At 36.9% G+C, this 20,914-nt stretch overlaps 1 protein-coding gene across 2 annotated transcripts; it reads left to right on the forward strand.

Moving 5' to 3' along the window:
• Window positions 1-7,929: 7,929 nt before the first annotated feature.
• Window positions 7,930-20,914, forward strand: pnp4a (purine nucleoside phosphorylase 4a). Of its 2 annotated transcripts, none has more exons than XM_015030131.1 (7): window positions 7,930-8,086; window positions 16,543-16,706; window positions 17,172-17,275; window positions 18,771-18,946; window positions 19,054-19,244; window positions 20,169-20,248; window positions 20,416-20,914. In XM_015030131.1, the coding sequence occupies exons 2-7, from the start codon at window positions 16,577-16,579 to the stop codon at window positions 20,566-20,568; spliced, it is 834 nt and encodes a 277-aa protein (XP_014885617.1). In that variant the 5' UTR covers window positions 7,930-8,086; window positions 16,543-16,576; the 3' UTR covers window positions 20,569-20,914. The 2 variants fall into 2 exon arrangements, with proteins under 2 accessions (XP_014885617.1, XP_014885616.1); XM_015030130.1 differs by lacking the exon at window positions 7,930-8,086 and adding an exon at window positions 16,169-16,251.

Consider the following 20,914-nt stretch of genomic DNA (forward strand, 5'->3'; position numbering starts at 1 on the left):
TACTGAAGATTATTTCCATTTTAGTCATATATATGTGACTTAGACTTAGCTCTGAGGGTCGCGTGACATTTATTCCACTAGGGGCGCTGTTTTAGTCGACAATCTACAAAGCAGCCGCTACCTTTATGATGCAATAGGGACATTGTTTGCACCAAGAAAGAAAAACGTACTATGTATTTGTAAAAGGGATCCTACATGATGGATATGAAATGTGGAATTGCATTTTCAGTCATCTAGTCCACTCATATGTGAATACTAGTATTGTAGCCCTTATGGCATTTAGCTGATTGTGAGAAGTTAACAAAACTTTTGTTTACTTATAGTAAACAAAACCATATGACTTTTATGGAAAAGTTAGCAAAACATATATTTACTTGTATATACAGTTTCACACCAAATATATATGTACAATATGCATTAACCACATTAAGAGTTGGCATACTTTTTTTAACCTTGTTTGTTTTGCAGCTACACCTGTCCCACTTAGGTTGGAGGTTTAGGCAAGAAAAAGACATTTTGACACACTGATGCATCCTCCCTTTCAAGCTGTTACTTTAGAACTGTTTCAAGTAAAAATGACATGCCACAGCTGCATCATGTACTGAAGGCTACAATGTCTTTGTATATCAAGTGTGCTAACTGGCATCATATGGGCTACACAGTGGCACGTTTGGTAGTGCCACTTGTTGTTGACCTCAATCCATCTATTAAGAACAGCCCTTAATCTGTCTTCTGTCTGTAGTCGGAGCTTCAGGAGCTACACCTTGTAGCTCACATTAGGTACTTATTCTAGCAAAAATTGTAGTTTTAGTCACTGTAACCAATTTAGTCCCTGAAATAGAATTTAAAATACTTAACTTACATAACTACTTGGCCCAAAAGAGTGTTCCTCTGTGCACCTTTGTATTCGCTAATGTTTATTAATGTGTAAAAAAAATAATTTTTCATGTCCAAGTGAGAGTAGAACAGAATAAAAATGCCATTTTTTTGTTCCTCAGAGGGGAAATTCATTACAAAATATATGTGTAAATGGCACAGGCCTTGAAAGCATGAATCATTCTGATGCTACCACTGCAAATACTAGGTTAATAGATAAACTGATAAGTAAGTTTAGATATTCTGGCTGTTGTACACAGAGTCCTTTCTGTATATTGCACGTAGAGTAAAGGTAACTTCCCTCCCCAACACTCCTTTTACACACTAGTGTTTCCCAACCGTGGTCCTCTGGGTTCACTACCCTGCATGTTTTAGGTGTTTCTTTGCTTCAGCCCAGGTGATTTCAATTGACAGGTGTTTGCTGAACAGCAATCGGCTGAATCAGGCATATCAGAGAACATCTAAAACATGCAGACCAGACTTGAGAAACACTGCTCTAAACGATGTATATCAAAGACCTTTTTGTTTTCTTCATGTTCAACACATAATGCCATTTTAGAATCAGTAGTGTGTTCATTTGTAGACTTTAGATGAAAATAAATTTAGAACCTGGGAAAGGCCACATCATTTATACATTAAGATCCTTGTGCTCTCTTCCATCTTAGCTATGACTATAGATTACATGGCAGTACTACTTATAATTTAAGGTCATAAATCTATTAATTATCAGTTATTTATTATTGCCTTTACTCTTTAACCTCATATTCTTTGTGTCCCATCAAATAAAAAAAAATCACATAAAACATTCAAATATGTTCAATTTTAAGAATCATAAATCTCTCCTGGTACTGAAGGTTACCTTAAATTGAGGGTAAGCTTCAGCCCTGGAAAAACCATGCTTCTATCTGATATCAAGTATTAGGTGTGCCAAGAAAGCTACTCTAGTTTGTCTTGAGGTCATATTTGATTTGCCAGACCTTAGAAGATTCCGCTGCTGTGACCCAGACAGGCTTCAACCAAAGTATCTTTTTATATTTCTTGGTGTGGAAAATCCTGGTTTTATTGTCAGAATGTTCAGAAGATGTGAGATCTGAGAAAAGTGAGACTCTCAAGGATTCTTTGGTGAAACATATGTGTATATCAAAGCTTGGTTCTCACTTACTCCTTCCATGGGAATTATTAAAGCCATCAGGTCCCGACACGGTTCCTTCAGGGAACAACATATACAGGCAAATCTATCTCATTTCTCTGGTTAAACATTATTTTCTCAGGATACTTGAACCAATCAGTTTCACAGAAAAGCACAGCTGCTCTAATGGTAGCTGTACTCCCATTTCTCTGCATGCATGTTGACTTTCTCGTTTTACAGGAAAGAAATTGTGCAATCTTTAAGAGTCAGAATGCGTTTTCAGGCATATTGTCATTTTTCTTTGAGCTGACATTTTGAAGCGTTGCTAAAATATATCTTAAATACTTTAGAGTGACTTCATTTTGCCTACGCAAAAGCTAATGTTTGCTGTAGAGTCTCTGTACTTTTCTTCAAAACCTCTTTTTCACCAACTTCTGCATCACTGTGATGGGAATGGAGGTGATCTTTCTTGTCTTTGTTTTTCAAATACCCCAGTATTTTCGGTGTGCAGTTTAGGTCAGGCTATTCAAGCACAATGATACCGTGATCATAAACCAGGCATTGGTATGTCTGGCACATGGTACAGCAGGGAGATGTCCTTGTGAAAAAGGAAATCAGCATTTCCATAAATCTTGCCAGCAGATGTAAGCATGAAGTGCTTTGAAATATCCTGACATATTGCAGCAGCTTTTCACTTTACAAGACAAGTTGGACTGAGTGGGTTGTCAATGACTATCTATAGGACAACTGTCAAGTCAACAGACTTTCATTAGGTCCAAAATATAACATTACTGCAATAAAAATACCTTTACATTAGTCATGTGCAATATTCTAAGTTTTTGAGATAGCTAAGTCATAATGAACCAAATCAGTGCAGCATCTTAAAATGTTTAACTGCTTGTCATGAAGCTTTGAAATATGTGAGCTTCTCTTTTTAAATTGAATCACAAAGATAAATGAACAATTCAGTTGTATTTTGATTAATTGAGATGCACTGGAATAATGCTGCTGTTCTGCCATAAAGAGTAAATAGCCATTTTTTTAAAGCCAGTCTTTCAAAAGCGTGCAATGAAAATGCAAACTCTTGGGTAATTAATCTCCCAGCCGGCATGGAAATAAGCAGAGTCAAACATTTTATCTTGTGTCAGTTTTGTACTTGTGGGACTTTTTAAAACATTTTTAAATCATAAAATCCAAAATATCCAACAGGATCAATGGAGTGAAGTTAATACGCTGCTGCCAAGCAGCAGTCCAATAAAGCAAACTGTAATCTTTGTAGTTTTAAGGATTTGTTCTGTAAAAACACAATAAAAAAATAAGAATGCATAAAACAGTTGACCATGCATCAAGAGAGTATATGATCAATGATACTCATGAATGGCATTTAACCTTCATGATTTTGGCTACATTAAAGTGTTTTTTTCTGTTTGTTGCAATCTTTTGCACAGATTAGACAAGTTAATGTTGGTGTTTAGTTTTTTTTTTCAGTTACCAGGCTGCAATTTTCCATGTTGCAAAATTTAGGAGTTCATAGATTTGTATTTATTTTATTTTTTATTTTTTGTAAATGCTTGAAGCGTCAACATCTTTTTTTCTCTTTTTTTTAGGCAACTTCAAAAAAGATCCTAGCGCTGAAAGCAAAAACAAAGCAAAAAAAAAAAAAAAAAAGAAACAAGCACACAGCTCCAAAATATCAACAGAAAGAGCACCTCGCGATGGGCAAAACATCTAGAGATTTATGCAATCCTTCTTCCTTCTGCGAAAAGTACGAGTCAAACATCGGTACAGAAAGAAGTTCTGAACTTTCCTCTAGGAGCTCCTACAGAGAGAAATATGGTAAATTAAAGCTGTTTTATTTTTTTATGAGAGCTGATGCCCCACTGTTCAACTTAAAAGAATTACATACATTTGAAGGTGATGCAATGTTGAATTGTGTGACATTAAAGTGGTATTGCACAGGGGTGTTCTCATTTCAGATGTATAGTGTTGCTCTACACAGAATAAACCGCATAACGTCTGACAATTTGCTCCTTGACTGAGTCAAACCTGAGGTGTAAGCGTGTTATTGTTCTTGTTTGTTTCAGCAAATCGCATTAAAGGAACCGTGGAAAATGTCATGACACACTGTGCCTACATGGAGCATCAAGAAGAGAGCCTTCTTTGTTTGATCTATTTTTACTGCTAATGTGAAAGTATTGAAATGTACTTTTTTAACGCAACTTGTGCTCATTTTGCAGCCAGCATGAGCCGATCACACGTGCGCGGATGCACATGTAGGTGAACTTGTCCTTTAATCCCAGCAGGAGCCGCAGACAGACATCTGCTCCTCCACAGGTAACACGGTCACATCTTCATTATGCAGATTTCCTGTGCGCGCGTCCTGACCTCTGGCCTCTACATCTGTGACTGCGTGTGTGTGAGACCAGCTCTGCTGATTTGATGCGACAAGCGAGGAGCTTTTCTGACCTGGTTACACACTCGCACTACACACACACTATTGCAGCAGGTTATCTCCACATGGTTAGCGTGTTTTTACGCCACATGATGAAATATTGAAGAAATAGAGTAGGAGGAACACAGTGCGTGCATGCATGTGTGCTTGTTAAACTTTACTGTCTCTTTCATAACCGATGTGATGAAATCAGAGGCCAAGTGTCTGACTCAACTACGGCCTGCCACGGGAACACACACTTACTGGGAGCAACACTCGCTTCGTGTGCACACACACTCAGAACACACATATTTGTTCACAATCTTCTTACACGTGCTGCCCTCCTTGTCAGGGTTATCACCTGCTTTGCACCTGTGCTGCTGACACGGGGACGTTTTGATCTTCACCTGAGTCTGCAGTCTGTCACCCTGTGTATGTTTGTGTGTGTGTGTGTGTGTGTGTGTGTGTGTGCGCTTGGTACAGCGTTGAGCTTCCTGTGCATCCACCTGCTGTCTTGTTCCGAGTCTGTTCTGGTGGTCTCTTTCTGCTCCTCTCTGTGTTTCGCCTCAGGGCATCCTGATCCGTTGAGCCTCGGGGAAATGCTCAGTTTAAAGTTTGGCTAACAGTGGGAGTTTAAGAAACTGTTAAAGCCCCGAGGTGGGTAAACGATGAAACACCCTTGAGCATGTTCTGCGCCTGGGCTCGCTCACTCTGTGGTCTGAGCTAAGTGCTGATTATGTTTGACAACTTTGCTCATATTCCAGAGGTGAAGCATTCATGCAGGTGAACTTTCCCAGAGTTTATCTCCTTTTATTAAGTCACATGATAGGAAAATGTGGTAACACTTTATTTGAAGGGGGGTGAATAAGACTTACATGACACTGTCATAAACACATGTCATGAACATGAATAAGCCTTCATGAATATTTATGACTGTTGTCATAAAGCGTCATTCGGTAAATTATGACACTTTTAATACAAAGTTGACATTATTCAAAATGTCTTTGTTATGACAACTTGACATTAACCAGGAAATCATTACTGATATGAATTTGTTATAAAAGTATTACTGATTGCACTTTAAAAATTAGGTAACTTTATGTTATTAAAGGTAAAGTTTAAACAGTAATGACCAATTGGAATCTACACTGCTTTTGTAAGTGTTTGCAAATATTTTCTTATTAGTCAGCTGCGAGTCTTTTAGTTTTTTTATTTTGTATGTTGTTTTTTTTTATTTACATGAAACTCTCCCCTGGATGCCTGGATTTGTGCCAAGCCTCTTTGCTGTAGCTGAATCATGAAGTCTGACTTTACCTGTTGATGATGGGTTCTTGCAGTAATCTTAGTTGAATGACTAAAACTGTTTCATGTTTTCTCAATTTGTGGATTGTGAAAGCATCAGAGATTAGATGCAGCTCTCAAACTGAAAGGACTAATTCCTGAGTCTCTAAATATATCTATTGGGCCAGAGAAGAGTTTGAATCCCTTCTGTTAAAAAGTAAAATTCAAACACAACAATAAAGAGATTGCTGTGTGGTGATTGCATACATTAAAAAGAGTAATATTTATTCTAGCTTTAGATACATTTTCAAATCTAAACTTTATGACACATTAGAAAAAGATTAAGGGACCTGCTTCAGATTTTAGCGTCTCATAATATTGACTCCTCCTGCAGCCTTCTGTTTGTAAAAGGCTTTTATTTGTTCTAGTAAAATGTTCCCGACTACACAGCACTTGGCTGCTTAGCAATTGGCTGCTTGACAAAGCAAATCAGAAAAGCCCAGATTATAATGAAAGGAGGCAGTCAGTGCATACAGATACTGTACCATTGCTATCTGTCATTGTTTGTTGTTACAGAACATCAGAGCACAAAACTTATTACATTTTTTTTCCCTGTTGCAATAAACCTGAACTTGTCCCGGCCTGTCCCTGGAACATGCACACACACACACACACACACACATACACTCAGAGGTCACCAGGGATGATGTAAAACTGAGATAAGAAGACAACTAAATACTGTGTGTGTGTGTCTGTGTGTGTGTGTGTGAGAGAAAGAGAGAGATACACAGAGAGAGAGAGAGAGAAAAGGGAAAAAAGAGGGTTAGCTATAAACACACACACTGAGGCCAGCCTGGGATTGTCTTCGTGATGAAACCAGCAGTAATGTCTGTTGTCGGCATGACGACTCCATACACCATCCTTTGTGACATTACTGCTGTGCGTGTGTATATTTGTAGTTAGAGGATAGATTCAACCTTTGACCTGGACTTTGTGACCGGAGAAAATAGCTTTTTCAACTGCTTCACAGAGAAATCTGAACTTTAAGATGAACTTTATGTGACAGTTTGGACTCTTTTCTGTTAATGGAGACACCAATCAAATATATTTCCAAAGATAGGAATGCATAAGAGTTTGAATCAGTTTATCAATAGTTAAATTGTGATGGAAAATTTAAGTTAAACAAACTCAACTTTTTTACAAATGGATAAAATATTTTGTTTTGTTTAGTAATGTGACAGCTTGTGGTGCATACTGTAAAAATACATAATACTCTGAAAAACATAATTATAAATGTTCAGATCTAGCTCTGAAGCTTCACTGAAACTCTGAATTGAAGAGAAACTTAAACCAGAGGTTTAAAAATATATTGAAGAAGAAAATCCTGAAGGAAAAAGTCTGACCATCAGTTCATGCTCTTAATCTCAAGCCGGCTTATGCAGGAGGATAATTACTTTAAGGACTCCAACAAGTCCACCTCTGAATGGCTAAAAGAAATGAAACTAAGAACTTAAATCTGATGTTTTTTAGAAGACTGTCCAATGTGACTGAGCTAAGACAATTCTGCAAAAGCTATTTCACCAAAATTCCTCCACAGTGATTTAAAAGGTTCATTGCCAGTTATCGCAACCAACAGTTTAGCCAGTTATGAAGTTTAGGGAGCAACTGTTTTTTTTCACATCCTTTACCTGAGTTAATACAATTTTTTTTCCTTTCAGATTGTTTTTTGTGATATCAATTTTTTTTCATGATCTGAAGCATTTCATAGAGAAAGAAAATCTAACATAAAATAACCTGTAAGGATAAATACTATCAGACTGCATCGTATTTATATCTAATACACTCTTAACTACATCTAACAGACAAATCTGTCAGCGCTATATACAGTTTTGCAGCATTCTGCTTTCTCAGCAAATCAAACACATTTTTAAAAATTAGCATTTAATGAAAACTAAGTAAAGGTTGAAGATCTACCAATTTCTTTCATGTTAAGTGATATATAAGGTGACGTTTTTAAGAAGTAAAGACAAACATGAAGGGGAACATACAGTGTCATAGCCTAAAACACAACGTGTTTAAGTTTCATGTTATAAAAGAAAATGCCTGCGCTCCAGTCAAGTTCGTCTGAGACATTAAATCAACCAAATGAAGCTCTGTGAAGCGTCTCACGCGCTTCTCAGGTGTGTTGCATCAGAAGCTAATTAGTCTGACTCTTCCTCCCATGGGACCATCAGGTCTCTCGCTCATTTACCAAAGTAAAACATGATCGCTGGATGAATAACAGCCAAGACGGGGGCTTGATGTTTATTTTAATGATCAAGATTAAGGCACTGGTGTTTCCACGAGAGAGCCGCTGCGGTAAATCTCTGGTGAGGATGTATTTTTAAAGCAGACTCACTTTGTGTGTGTTTCATTATAATTTCATTTCTATTTAGAGTGATTTAATGCCGTGGAAGCAGGTCTTCATTTGCGATGTTTCCCCATGTTTTATTTATCAATACATGGTTATAAAAAATTTACTTGATTGAAATAACATTTAGCGGGGGACTTTTATGAGTTATTTGTGTGCAAGTCTGATAGAAGGAAGAAAATCCGAGGTTAGTTGGAAAATATCCTAATAAAAGTTGCAAGCAGTAAGTGCAATCAGGCTTCCAGACTTGACCTGATTACTTCAAACATCTGAACTGTGAAATGTCGCAAGTAAGTGACACAATCAATCATTTTAGCAGGTTTGAACTTTTCCGCACAAAAAATAAACACTGCCCGAGTGCTAAAAGTGAAGCAATCAGTGCGTCACTTGTCCAGCCAAGGTTCAACATAAAGAGCTAGATTAGGAAGCAACTGAAGATTGTGGCCTTAATATAATAACAAAAGCGCTTGTGTGTTGTTCTTGATCAGCGATGGTGAGCATCTATCAAAAGTATTTCAAGGAAGGGATGAACCAGCATCCCCTCCTTGCTCATCTGATCTAACAGATGAGTTGAAGTACCTCAGATTCCTGAGGAAGATGTAATATTGTTTCTGTTAGACAACAAGTCTAATTGACAAATATTAAGAGTATGCAATACATCACAGTTTGCCACAAATGGGGCTTTTGCATTGAAATGCAACTGAAGGAAAAAAATGTCCAGTATTTCATAAGATCTGCAGATATTGTTGAAAAAATATTTACAGTCAAAAGAAAAAGTTCTTTGAAGAAAAAGTAAAAGAACATCTGGGACATTAAAGTATTTAATCAATAAAATAGACACACATATGCAAAAGTAAAAATTTTTACCTTAATGTCGCTTTAGAAAATGAGGGACTAGTTACTTAGTTAACAATCAGAGTTTTGGAAGTCTAAAGCCAAATTGATTCAGCATGAAAACACTAAGCTAAGAACAAATCTTACCATAATTCATACATCAGTGAATTTAGATTTATTTTGTAAAAGTCAATATCTGTTTTTAGTAATAGTGTCCTGACATAACAAAAGCAGCCAAAGTAGACTGACTGACTTTTAACCATGATATGGGCAATATAGCTGCATGCCCACAAGGCAAAAGAAAAAAAAAAATTAGAGTTGTTTTACACCACGATGGCGATGTTTACTGATGCTTTAATTCTTCTTTGGGAGTGTGGCTAAAGGCCTGGTTGTGTGTCGCATGGCGGGAGTGGCATCACAGGGTGCCTTTCATGCAAGAATGCTTGAACTCATTTTGTCCCTCCCTCTGACAAACAAAAGATTAATATTTTGCAACTGACACACAGCTGGATGTCTCATTTTTCATTTCAATTTTTCAATTATTTTAAGTAAAATTCTTTCATAAAGTGAATTTAACTCTAAAACTGAGTTGTAAATGAAGTGATTTACCTGTCAAAATTTTAAACAGTAAAGTGTATTGTCATGACAGCAAAAACAAAAGTTTGATGTGTTACAAACCAAAACAATATGTCAATATCATGAAAACAGTTAGCATTCATCTTTTTGATGTCTTAGCTGTGTTAAAATGTGTCTTTGTGAGTCTGTGTCCATGGTTTTGTTGCTCTCCTGTGCAACCATCAAATGCAACTTGAGGCAATATCCTACGCACATGCAGACACACACACACACATGCACACAAACACACACATTTGCCCATCCGCCTCCGACTGAAACAAACAAAACAAACAAACACACACTCCCTCCATCACCATCCGTCTGCTTTCTGCCGTAACGAGGTGCAATCAACACGCAACGCTGACCAACACACACACATGCACGCACACACACACACACACACGCACACACACACGCGAACACACGAACTGAGGCTTGAAGGATGAAGTCAGCCTCTGATTGCAGAAGAGTTACAGAAGTGTTGACTTGTGTGTGCGTTGACCTCATACTGACATGATGTCACATCTAAAATGGTTGCATTAACAACTGCAGAAGTTTTTTTACTTTAATACACTTTGAACTTTCAAAAGTGTATACAGAATAAGTAATGAAATACTTTTCTAAATATATCACTTCCTCTCCTCTTTATTTCACAATTTTTTTTTTTTTAATGATGCATTGCAGCTTTTTGCAAAAAGAACTTCAGGGAGTTAAAAACGTCAATGAGAAATGAAAAGGCTTAAAGTATATCCGAAGAATACTGAGATCTTAGTATTCTGAACATTTCTATCCACGTCTATACAGCAGTAAAAAACATTTTAATTTCATGGTAAATTCACCCCACCTAAATTCGTTCAATGACGCTAAGATTTAAATTTATCTTGCTAAAGTCACCAGATCATGCTAAATCTGATGTCAGTTATACTCAACAACACAGAATTGCTAACTGAGGTCCTGATTAAGCAGTGCTTTGAATAGCTTTGCAGTGTGTTCAGACAGCTTTAAACCTGACTCCAACAAGGAGACGCTTTTGAACACACTGAATGTTTCAGCAAAGTGTTTCTGTTCTAAACCAGCCCAGTTATCTCACACCTGCTGGCTCCTAAGTGTTTCTGTGTGAGTGTGTGTGTGTGTGTGTGTGTGTGTGTGTGCCATTGAGATCTGTGAAGAATGTCAGCATGATGTAAGACACACACAATCGCCAAAGTGTTGACGGATCAGTGGAGAATTCCTGATTCTGACAATCAAACATTGAAGAAGTGCAGAGAGATAAGACAGAGTGTTAACCGAGTCGCAACACCTTGACATCACAACCTCAGACTCGGCTGTGATGTCAGCACCTGGCTGGTTTATTGTTCATCAGGTTTGATGTGGTGCTGATAAGAAGGCATCTGTGTCATGATTGTTCACACGCATGAAGAGCCACATTCAACCACCAGAGGGAGACAAACCCAGCAAACTCGTCTGCAGTAAACTGTTCTGAGCAACACTTAGAACTTAGTGAAATCTTCTGTATGACATTTGCAAAGATGCATTAGCACATATTATGGTCTTCTACATAGTTTCGACATGTAGGAGGGATGTTTTATCCACACAACAGTTGTGCATCTTCTTATTTCATACTAGCATACATTATTAATAAAATCTGAGAGGGTGTATGTGTAAACCACATAAGATCACCAGTTCCTGAAATATTCAGAGTATTAATACCACATGTTCTTCCTGTGTATGTGTAAATTATCTCAGGGTGCTTCAACTTCCTCCCACAATTTCATAAACAAGCATATTAGGGGAATTGACTTCTCTAAGTTGTTGCTGAGCTTCAGTTTGTGCATGCATGTTTTATTTGCTGTCCTGTGATGGACCTGAGGCTCGTTGTACTTTGTGCTTCGCCCATTGACAGTTTAGACACCAAGATAGGTTCCATCCACCTCACAACTTGCACAGATTGGGGACGTATTAGAAAATGTCATGCTGAAAAAAAATCTGTTTTTGTTTTATGATGTAGCTTACATTTTCTTCATTTTACATAATCATACCTTAAATATGTTTCTGTGAAGACAAATCTTTTCATCTATCTTTGTTTACTCTTAAAAAAAAAAACTTTACCTCCTGGCTGCAAATGCATAATACAAAGGAGGATTACATCTACTGAGATCACATACAGTGTCTAATTTGGTTTTAAACATTACAGTAACAACTGAAGGTGAAATGCAGTTTAACTCCAGAGGAGGTCAGTAAGAGACTGCTCTGGTCTGAAACTGTAAATTAATGGTGGAGTTGAAAGAGGCCAGCAGGCATTCAGACTTGTGATTTTGGGAGGATAGTCACAAGTCATTGACCAAAAAGGCTTTCTATGTAATATCTGTAAGAAGCTGCAGGGCCTTAGGAGTGGTATTTTAGGCAAGACGAGTGGTGGAAATTATTAGGCAGCTCACAACGCTTCACAGTACTGTGTTATGTTAAAACACAACACAGTACTGCAGCTTGAAAAATTAGCAAATAACCATTAGCATTTGTACAGATATTTTTGTTTTGTTATGTATTTCAAGAGGTGAAGGACCTTTAAAATAAGGGATCCAAGAAATATGAACAGATGCCATACCTGAGACTGTAGAAACTGTAAAACAGCCACCCAATGTAAGAGATAAGGGAGACAAAAGTCAGATGAACAAAACAAACTGGCTATTCACCACCGAACCAGCTAAGATGTATGCTATGGCAGCGTCTGGTCACATATAATAGCTCAAGAAGCTGACTTCTTTGCAGGAGTTTCCTGTCAGCAGCACAAACGAACCATCTGCAGAGGAATGAAGCTCACCTTGAATGGCTGACTGAGGGCAGAACAGTCCTGACAATGAAAGATTCCCAGAAGGGAACAATCATCAGACTTTTGGTTAATAGCCTGTATTCCTATAATGAAATCTCCTGTCAGACATCATAGTGATCAAGATAAGGAGACACATGGATCAATACACGAAAGGCAAAAAAGGCTTTGGTAAAAATAACAGAGGAGTCAAACAGTCAAACACCAGCTTCTGGTTGACAGACCAGTGGCTCAAGCCTGGTCTGTCAACTGGACAAACAAACCTGTGCACTGCCAACTTCAAGTCAACTGGACAAATCTCAGTCAAATGTGGCCTATAGACCTAAACTTCCCTAGCAAAGTGATCCACAAGACTGGTTATGGTTATGATAATGGAGAGAACCTCCTGCAAAAGGAGGTTCATATTTTCCCCCAGATTAGAATCAAGTTGGTTGACTAGAGAAACCAACTTGAAAATGGGACAACCATTCAGTTCAGGAGGAAGGAACTCAATGCTCCTAAGTCTCTCTAAACTTCCCGTGACCAAACCATCACCGCAGGGTCTACAGCACCTCTCTGATTAGTGTCTGATTAGTGTTAATTACTAGATTTCTTTCCTAGAACACACTCACCAGAGAGATCATTTGGATGAACTCTAGATTTTGGTTCACATGATTGTGTCCAGACCTGAGCTTTGTGCGTGACCTTGCTTTATGACCCTCACAAGATGACATATATGTTCCTGATTAGTTTTCCCACCCAACTTTTCTTTTTTTTTCTTTTTTGTTCTTTTAATTTTTTTTATGTTGTTCCAAAGGATTTATTTGTGATTTTAGGGATTTTCAAAATCAAATCACTGACAATGTGGTAGGGAGTTAAAAAAAATCTTGTCAGAAATCCAAACACGAGGAGACTCGTGAACACCAGATTATACAATTTCTCTTCCTGATGATGCTCTCAATGCTAGTAACTTTGAACTCTTGATAGGAAAAACGTGATCTTATTGTACTCCAACATGAATACAGTTTATCTGAAATAGGAAAAACACCACCATGGACTCCATATCTGTCAGTTAATTTCTTTGAAAAACAAGGAGAGTATCCAGATGGCAGATATAATTTAAAACTTGGGGGTGCATTGGTTTGCATATATCAAATTTACTTATGCCTCAGAAAGCACTTTCGTCAATGGTAAAGGAAGTCAACATGGAGTTTTTCACATTAGTTTTTTTTTACATGTTTGAAGTTTTATTTCACTGTCATAAAGTGATGCATGACTGTAAAAGAGACCAATTTAAAATTTTTTTGAGGTTTCACATAATCTGTAAAATGTATGAATCAGCAGTCTACATAAAGAGATGTTTATGTTTCACTTCAAGATTGCAGATGACTTATTGGTGAATGGGTTTGGGAGAGTTTTTTTTTATTTGATTATACATCAAAACTTTAAACAGATGCATGACTTGCCCTGATGGTGGCATTTGATAAATAAAAAAAATGTGTGTCTTTATGCAATTTTTATGGTTATTAGTTGTGGATTTGTTGAGACATTCCACTTTAAAACCCTCAATACCTCTCATACATTAAATCTGTTGCAAAAAACTAGTTTTACCCAATGATAAAACATCATTCAGGAGTTTTTGAGACATTTCAGTCAGATGAATGGTTTACAGACCCTGCATTGATCAATATCTATTACATCACATTACTCCCCTTGTTAGTTAATGATATATAAATAATGTCAGGAAAGTTACTCCTTTATATTCACAAGAACTATTTTTGTGTAAAGTACAACATATGTAACAATAAGCTTTTTAAAACATTGTTGTGCCTCAGAGCTTAAATAGCTACAATGAAAAACACAGAAGTAACGTCTGTATGTCATATATGGCCAAGAATGCTAGATATCTAAAAGACGTTTAAATGAACGAGAGCACATTTCTGACATTCTGCCCAAGTGAAGGTATGCAGTAATGGTGAGCATTCAGCAGAGCATTAAACACTGAGAAGCACAAATCAGTGGCCACAACAGGTTAACCCAGTTGTATGCAGTGTATACTTGCAGTCAGCTCTTTACTGCTATTAAAAAAGCCTTGACAACAGAACTACCTATGGAAGTGTTCCTGCTTGCAGAGTCATGTCTGCATGCATAATTATGGAAAGTTGAGGGAAAGTATAGACTTACCTTTTATTCTGACAACTATTCTCTATTAGAAGATCGAATCTTGGTTTTTACCAGCTCTTATTTTTATTCTTCATGTTGTTTGTGTTACGTGTTGCATAGGTGGTGATGTTTCCATTATTCCCTGCTTTTTGTTTCGTGGGACACGCCTTGTTCTTAACTGCTTTAGGACAACAAATGAAAATTAGAAAATTAGCTGTTGTGTTAGCTCTAACATGTTTACATTGATGCTTACTGCTGACATGTTGATTTATATGTGTTGTCCCAATGAAATAAAGTAAATTAAATTAAATGGCTTTTACAATGCATGTCGCTACAAAGATTAAAATGTCTTTGAAAATAATTGTAAAACTAATATGGTAAAACATGTCTGAGTGTCTAACTATCTACATTCCTCTTTTCATTAACCGTCTAACTAGAGTCCATATGGCTTCTGTTATGCACGTTTACATGCAGCATCATTTACATGCAGTTTTGTGTTCATCCCTTAAAGTTAAAACAAAGATGATTCCAGAGACCAGTTTGATGAGTTTGATACTTAGCACTCCTGAATGTGGTTTTGTTTGCTAAAAGTGACATTGCTACAAGTAAACTGTATAAACCTTCTGGTTCTGTATGCTGTCCGCTGGTTCGAGTCCATCTCTGTTCAGCATCCATCAAGCTCACATGAGCCTTATTAGCAGCATCTGATCAGAGTGGCAGCAGAGGAACATGTGAAGTGTATTAGCGATCATGAGTTGCTAGCCGCTCCTCATTAGCCTGACACAACCTTGGACCTCTTGAGTCTGGATTTATAGCATTTATGTTTTACTTAAACAATAAAAAAATAGTACATGGTAGTACAGCGTTCAGGAAATTAAACTAAATGACATTTGTTTTACATTTTGGACATTAGGATTTGGAATTAAAAAAACTATGCGTAGAGAATATGGAAACATATTTTGACCAAACAAAATATTGCTACACTGACTCTTTTATTTTGGTCTTTTTATAACCTTTTCAGAAGTTTCTGCAGACTGTAAAATATGATCCAGAATCATAAGATTCAAGTCATATATTAGCTTAATCAGCTCTATTGAGTACATTACTAAGGGTGAACATTTTTACTGACTGGAAAAGCAAAAGAAAACTTGTTCATGTAGCAAATGGCAGATCAATTAATTTTTTTTTATTATTTTCACTGAATGCATCATCCCAAAGGAAATCCTGCTCTGGACCAAAAGAAAACCATATTACCTATATCAAAATCTACACTACAGCAGGAGCATCATACTTAAAAAATGAAGCACACTCAAGATAATAGATTGATTAAACGATTGAATAATTATCTTAACAGGCTCCCAGTTTGTACTCTAGCAGTTGAGAAACAGGGGGAAAAAAATCTCACACTAATCCTAGGAGTTATGTGAACCAAAAGCTCGTTGCACAACCAAAAAAAAAAAAAAAAAATGTGAGGAATCCACACAATTGCTATTTTACTCCAACTGTAACGCTATTGGCTGCTCCTGATGAATGAGCAAGTTCTGAACCAATCAGACGCATGTGACCAGTAAATATGTAAGCTGATCAGCATCCGCTGACCACACTCTCCTCATCTGTCACACAAACACACACACACGCACACACACATCTGGAAGTAGTACCGGTCATCATCCTTCATTCATCATGCACAGCAAAGAACAGATCGGGTAAGGGAAAAGGTTTTAACATCATTTCTGATGCTCGGTAAAGTTTTGTAATGTGAAATTGTTGTTAAATAGCTTGAAAATGTTAATAATATTGTCAACAGTGTGCCATTTTCAGATATTTAAAGAAATGTATGTTGTTTTAACACATGAAAAGTGCTAATGTACTAACATTAGAGGTCTTTTTAGTTTAGTTGCTTCTATGCAATCATGAAGATGCTTCTAGGGTCATAACATCACAACTAAGAATATTACATTTTTGTGAGTGATATTGCGCTGTTTATTTTCCTGCAGTCACGATGAATATCAGAAGACTTCTGATTGGCTGATGTCTCATACAAAGCATCGTCCCATCGTGGCAATTATTTGCGGCTCTGGACTGGGCATGCTTGCTGATACCCTTAAATGTCAAGACTCCTTTGATTACTCTGACATACCAGGGTTTCCTCAGAGCACAGGTAATTTATGAGTGCATGCTTTTATGAATTGATATCTTTAAAAAATACTGATATTTTTACAAATAGATTCATGTCACTAATATTGTACATTAACACAACAGCATAGCAAAACTTTATATTTTCATTTGTTCATAAGATCATAAGGCCTTTAAACAGATATTTAATAAGAAGAATATTGCAAAAAATGTTTTCAGCTTCTTTTTATTCATATATTTAAGTAACTGAAGCTCAAATTGAAGTATGAAAATTATAACTAATTGCTCAATTTATGCCTTATTTTAATTTTTAGGTATTGATCAGTATGTTGTTGTTCATTAGACTAAATTTGGTTATCCATCAGCCCTGCAAAATTATAGTCAGAAATGTCTCTGATGTGTAACTGTCATTATAAGCAATTGTATTCTGTGAACATGCACAATGAAAGCAAGAAAATGAATGTTCTCACTATGTTTATTTTTGTTACAGTACAAGGTCACGCAGGTCGGCTGGTTTTTGGGGAATTGAAGGGGAAGTCATGTGTTTGCATGCAGGGCCGCTTCCACATGTACGAGGGACATTCACTCCTTAAGGTATTCACACAGATATTTCAAGTGTACTAATAGTTATTCCAAAAGTCAAACTTGTTGATAGGATGCACAAAAACAACAAAAGTTACATCTACGCTTAAGCAAAAACAAAAATACAATGACAGAATAAATCAGAGACTTAAATATCTAAACAACCAGTGAGCATAAACTTGGATGTGTCTTGTGATTTTGGCTTTGGAAAACCTAACTCATCCATGTGTGTGTTTCCATATGGAATTTGAATAAATGTGTGAGGAAGTTGGTAGAAAATCAAACTGTAAGAAAATACAAAGTATAATACTAAGCCTAAAGACATATCTGTCCATGAACACGCAGAGTTAATAACATACATTTATACACAGACAAAACAACACATCACATAAACATGGATTAAATAGAACATGTCTTCACAACTATATCCACATCCACCACAAAACTACAACATTCTCACATAAGTGGTTGGCTAAAAAATATCTCAGTCCAGCAACCCTGGGCAAAGTTTACATAATAACCAGCATGCTGCAAGCTAACCTGTAGTCTCTTGGATGTGTGTGTGTGTGTGTGTGAGACATTGTCATGCTTGGGTTTGGTCACATGCAGCCTTTTAGTCAACTGTTCAATGCTGCCTTTGTTTCCTTCTGTAGAACACCCATTCAGACAAACGTGCTCTCTGCTGTGTGTCACTGCTGTGTGTTACACTGAGACTGCCTGACTCTCCTTTAGGTGGCGTCCTGTGAAATGCCCTTTGCAAAGAATCCCCCCCCCCCTCCCAAAAAAAAAAAAACAGATTCAAAATAAAAACTTTCACTAAAAATACCCTTTATATGCTTAAATGTTAGCTATGAAACAAGGTTGTGTGACTATCAGGAGACCGACCCTTAGAGTTTTATCTTCCTAAGTGAAAATCCTACATCACCTGACAAACCATAACAAAACTGTGGAAAGTTAATTTGTGCAAAAAACAGGCATGCTCACAATAAATAAAATTAATAACAATGCATATATATAATTTATGGCAAATAACTAAAGAATTAATATGCAGCTTGCATATATTTAACTACCTTTACTGTAAAACCACTCAATAGAAACCACTGTAAAACTCATCTTTTTAATAATTAGCATTCATTTCACTAGTGGTTTGCTCAAGCTATGTAGGGGACACAGCAAACATGTGAAATAAGATCTTCTGGTCACAGGAGACAAACTTTATCCTCTGCATGCAAAATGCTTTTTGAAGAGAACAAAAAAGTAAAAAAAAAAAAAAAAAAAAGGTTTAGTTGTTTACAGAAAAAGCAACTCACTTAGGAATGCAAAAAAAGAAAAGAGGCAACAGACTTGTGTCTTCATCCTGAACAGTCAATGGTCTCACCAAATTTCTTACATGCCCAAAGCTTCCCAATGTACAACATGTTCAAATGGCTGCCAATCTTTGCACTTGGTAACATACTATCCAAGTAAGCATAGCTAAAATAGAAATACATGTCTGTCTTTCCATCAGACGACCTTTCCCATTCGAGTCTTCAAGCTGATGGGAGTGGAGACACTTATAGTGACAAATGCTGCAGGCTCGTTGGCTGATGGCCTACGTCCTGGTGACATCATGATAATCAAGGACCACATCAACTTCCCTGGGCTGGTCGGTCTGAACCCACTGTGTGGGCCCAACGATGAAAAGTAATTTCATTTCTGCATGATTCTTGTGGTGATATTTTACTGTCCTCACAGTGGTGAATAAAAGTTTTCCTTTACATGTCAATGATGCCAATAAATTTTTGTTGCAGGTTTGGGCCACGCTTTCCAGCTATGTCAGGTTGCTATGACAAAGGGCTGCGTAGCCTCGTGATGGAGCTTGCCAAGCAGATGGGTGTCTCTAGCCTTGTGCAGGAAGGTGTATATGCCATGGTGGGTGGACCCAACTTTGAAACCATCGCTGAGGCCAAACTGCTGCATCGACTGGGAGTGGACGCAGTCGGTATGATGCACTAAGACACTAGAAATGTGCACAGTCTCATTATGACCATTCCTCCTCATTCTTAGCTCCAATTCTACATTTTTGTGCTCATGCACACAGAGATTGTACATCCAATTTATTCCTGTTGTGAAGGATAAGAGCAAAGGGTTCTTTTGAGTCTCTACTGAAAGAAAATTTTCAGTTGCATGGCTGAGGAAAAAGTTGCAGGAGCTTTATTTAAAAATCCATTCACAGTTGAAAATATTTTTCCCCAACCAATGTATTTTTAATGCATAATGCTCACTGTAAAATCTGATTTAATGTGTTGTGCAGCTGCAGTTTTTGATGAACGCTTCAATGCACCAGGAGGAACATTTTCACTTAGTTTGGCCCAGATAGAAGATTTTCTAATTGTTTTATTCTATTCTTTTTTTTCATGTTCAGTCAATAGAAAGTTGACACCTATGTACAAAAGTTAAAGTTGGTATGTGATCTGAATTGACAGATCTACATATCTGAATCGATTTTTTTTTCCCATAAAGGTTGTTTAGATGTTTGGTTGTAGACTAAAATGAAGGCATAGTTTGCTAGGAGAACTTAATTTTAAAAATAAAATAAAAAACTACTCTGTTTGCTAACAAGTAGACTAATTGATTGCTTGCATTTTAATCAAAAGCAAATGAACATATTTTCAAGCAGAATCTCCTTATAGAATATACTTTGTAAAACGATTGGTGTACAGGGTTACAACAGACATCAGCAAATGACAGTATTTGGGCAGCAGTATTTGTTGTGACTGAAAGAAACTATGAATAGGCAGGAATGAACAAAATGAGTTCATGAGGCTAATTGAAGTAGAGGGTGAATAGGAAGTGGGATGTTTTAGATTTTCTATTTATTCATATCACTGTTCTAAACTACCCCTGTACTGTATTGTTATTTCAGGTATGAGTACAGCACCTGAGGTCGTCGTGGCAACTCACTGTGGTCTAAGAGTCTTTGGACTTTCTCTGATCACAAATAAGGTATGACAACAATCACAAATACTGATAGTAAACAATCACAACTCTTATTTTTCAGCTTTATTTCATAACTTGGTAACTAATAAAGAATGTAGTAACTTAAGGAATGGTTAGTTATCTGGATCTTTGCTTGGATGACTGATTAATTGATTAATTGGTCTCCATGGCAGGTGGTAAAGAGCTATGAGGACTCTGAAAGCGTGAACCACGAGGGCGTCCTGGAAGTCGGCCGGTTGCGCTCTCAAACCGTGCAGCAGCTGGTGACTGAACTGATCAGCAGGATGGAGATCAATAACAACGAAAACACAAATAATGTTTCCTGAACTAACACAGATGCATCTGGTTATTGCACTGATTTAATTTTTTTTACTACTTTTTATTTTATTACCTCTATGTGTGCAGTTTTTAAAAAAGTATTTGCTAAATTGAAAATCTTATTTATATGACTATGGTGCCAACCTGTTGTTCATACATTTAAATTAGGATATATGGATTCATCTCTGATATTTTATGTAAACTACACAACTTTTACAACAGTAATTGTTTAATGGTGCTTTATTGGAAGAACACTGATGAATGTTTTTGTATACTGGCCTTGAATTATTAATGTTTATGTTGTAAAGTATTTCTGTCTTGTCTTGACATGGTTGAAATATTCTACCAATCCTA

Source organism: Poecilia latipinna, unplaced genomic scaffold, assembly GCF_001443285.1.
Source record: "Poecilia latipinna isolate Pla-1442-1.1 unplaced genomic scaffold, P_latipinna-1.0 Scaffold174, whole genome shotgun sequence".
Lineage (NCBI taxonomy): Eukaryota > Metazoa > Chordata > Actinopteri > Cyprinodontiformes > Poeciliidae > Poecilia > Poecilia latipinna.

Coding starts and splice junctions, on each gene's coding strand:
- pnp4a (XM_015030130.1), top strand. CDS start 16,229: ATGCACAGCAAAGAACAGATCGG. Junction 16,252..16,542: donor CACAGCAAAGAACAGATCGG/GTAAGGGAAAAG, acceptor ATTTTCCTGCAG/TCACGATGAATATCAGAAGA. Junction 17,276..18,770: donor AGGGACATTCACTCCTTAAG/GTATTCACACAG, acceptor TCTTTCCATCAG/ACGACCTTTCCCATTCGAGT.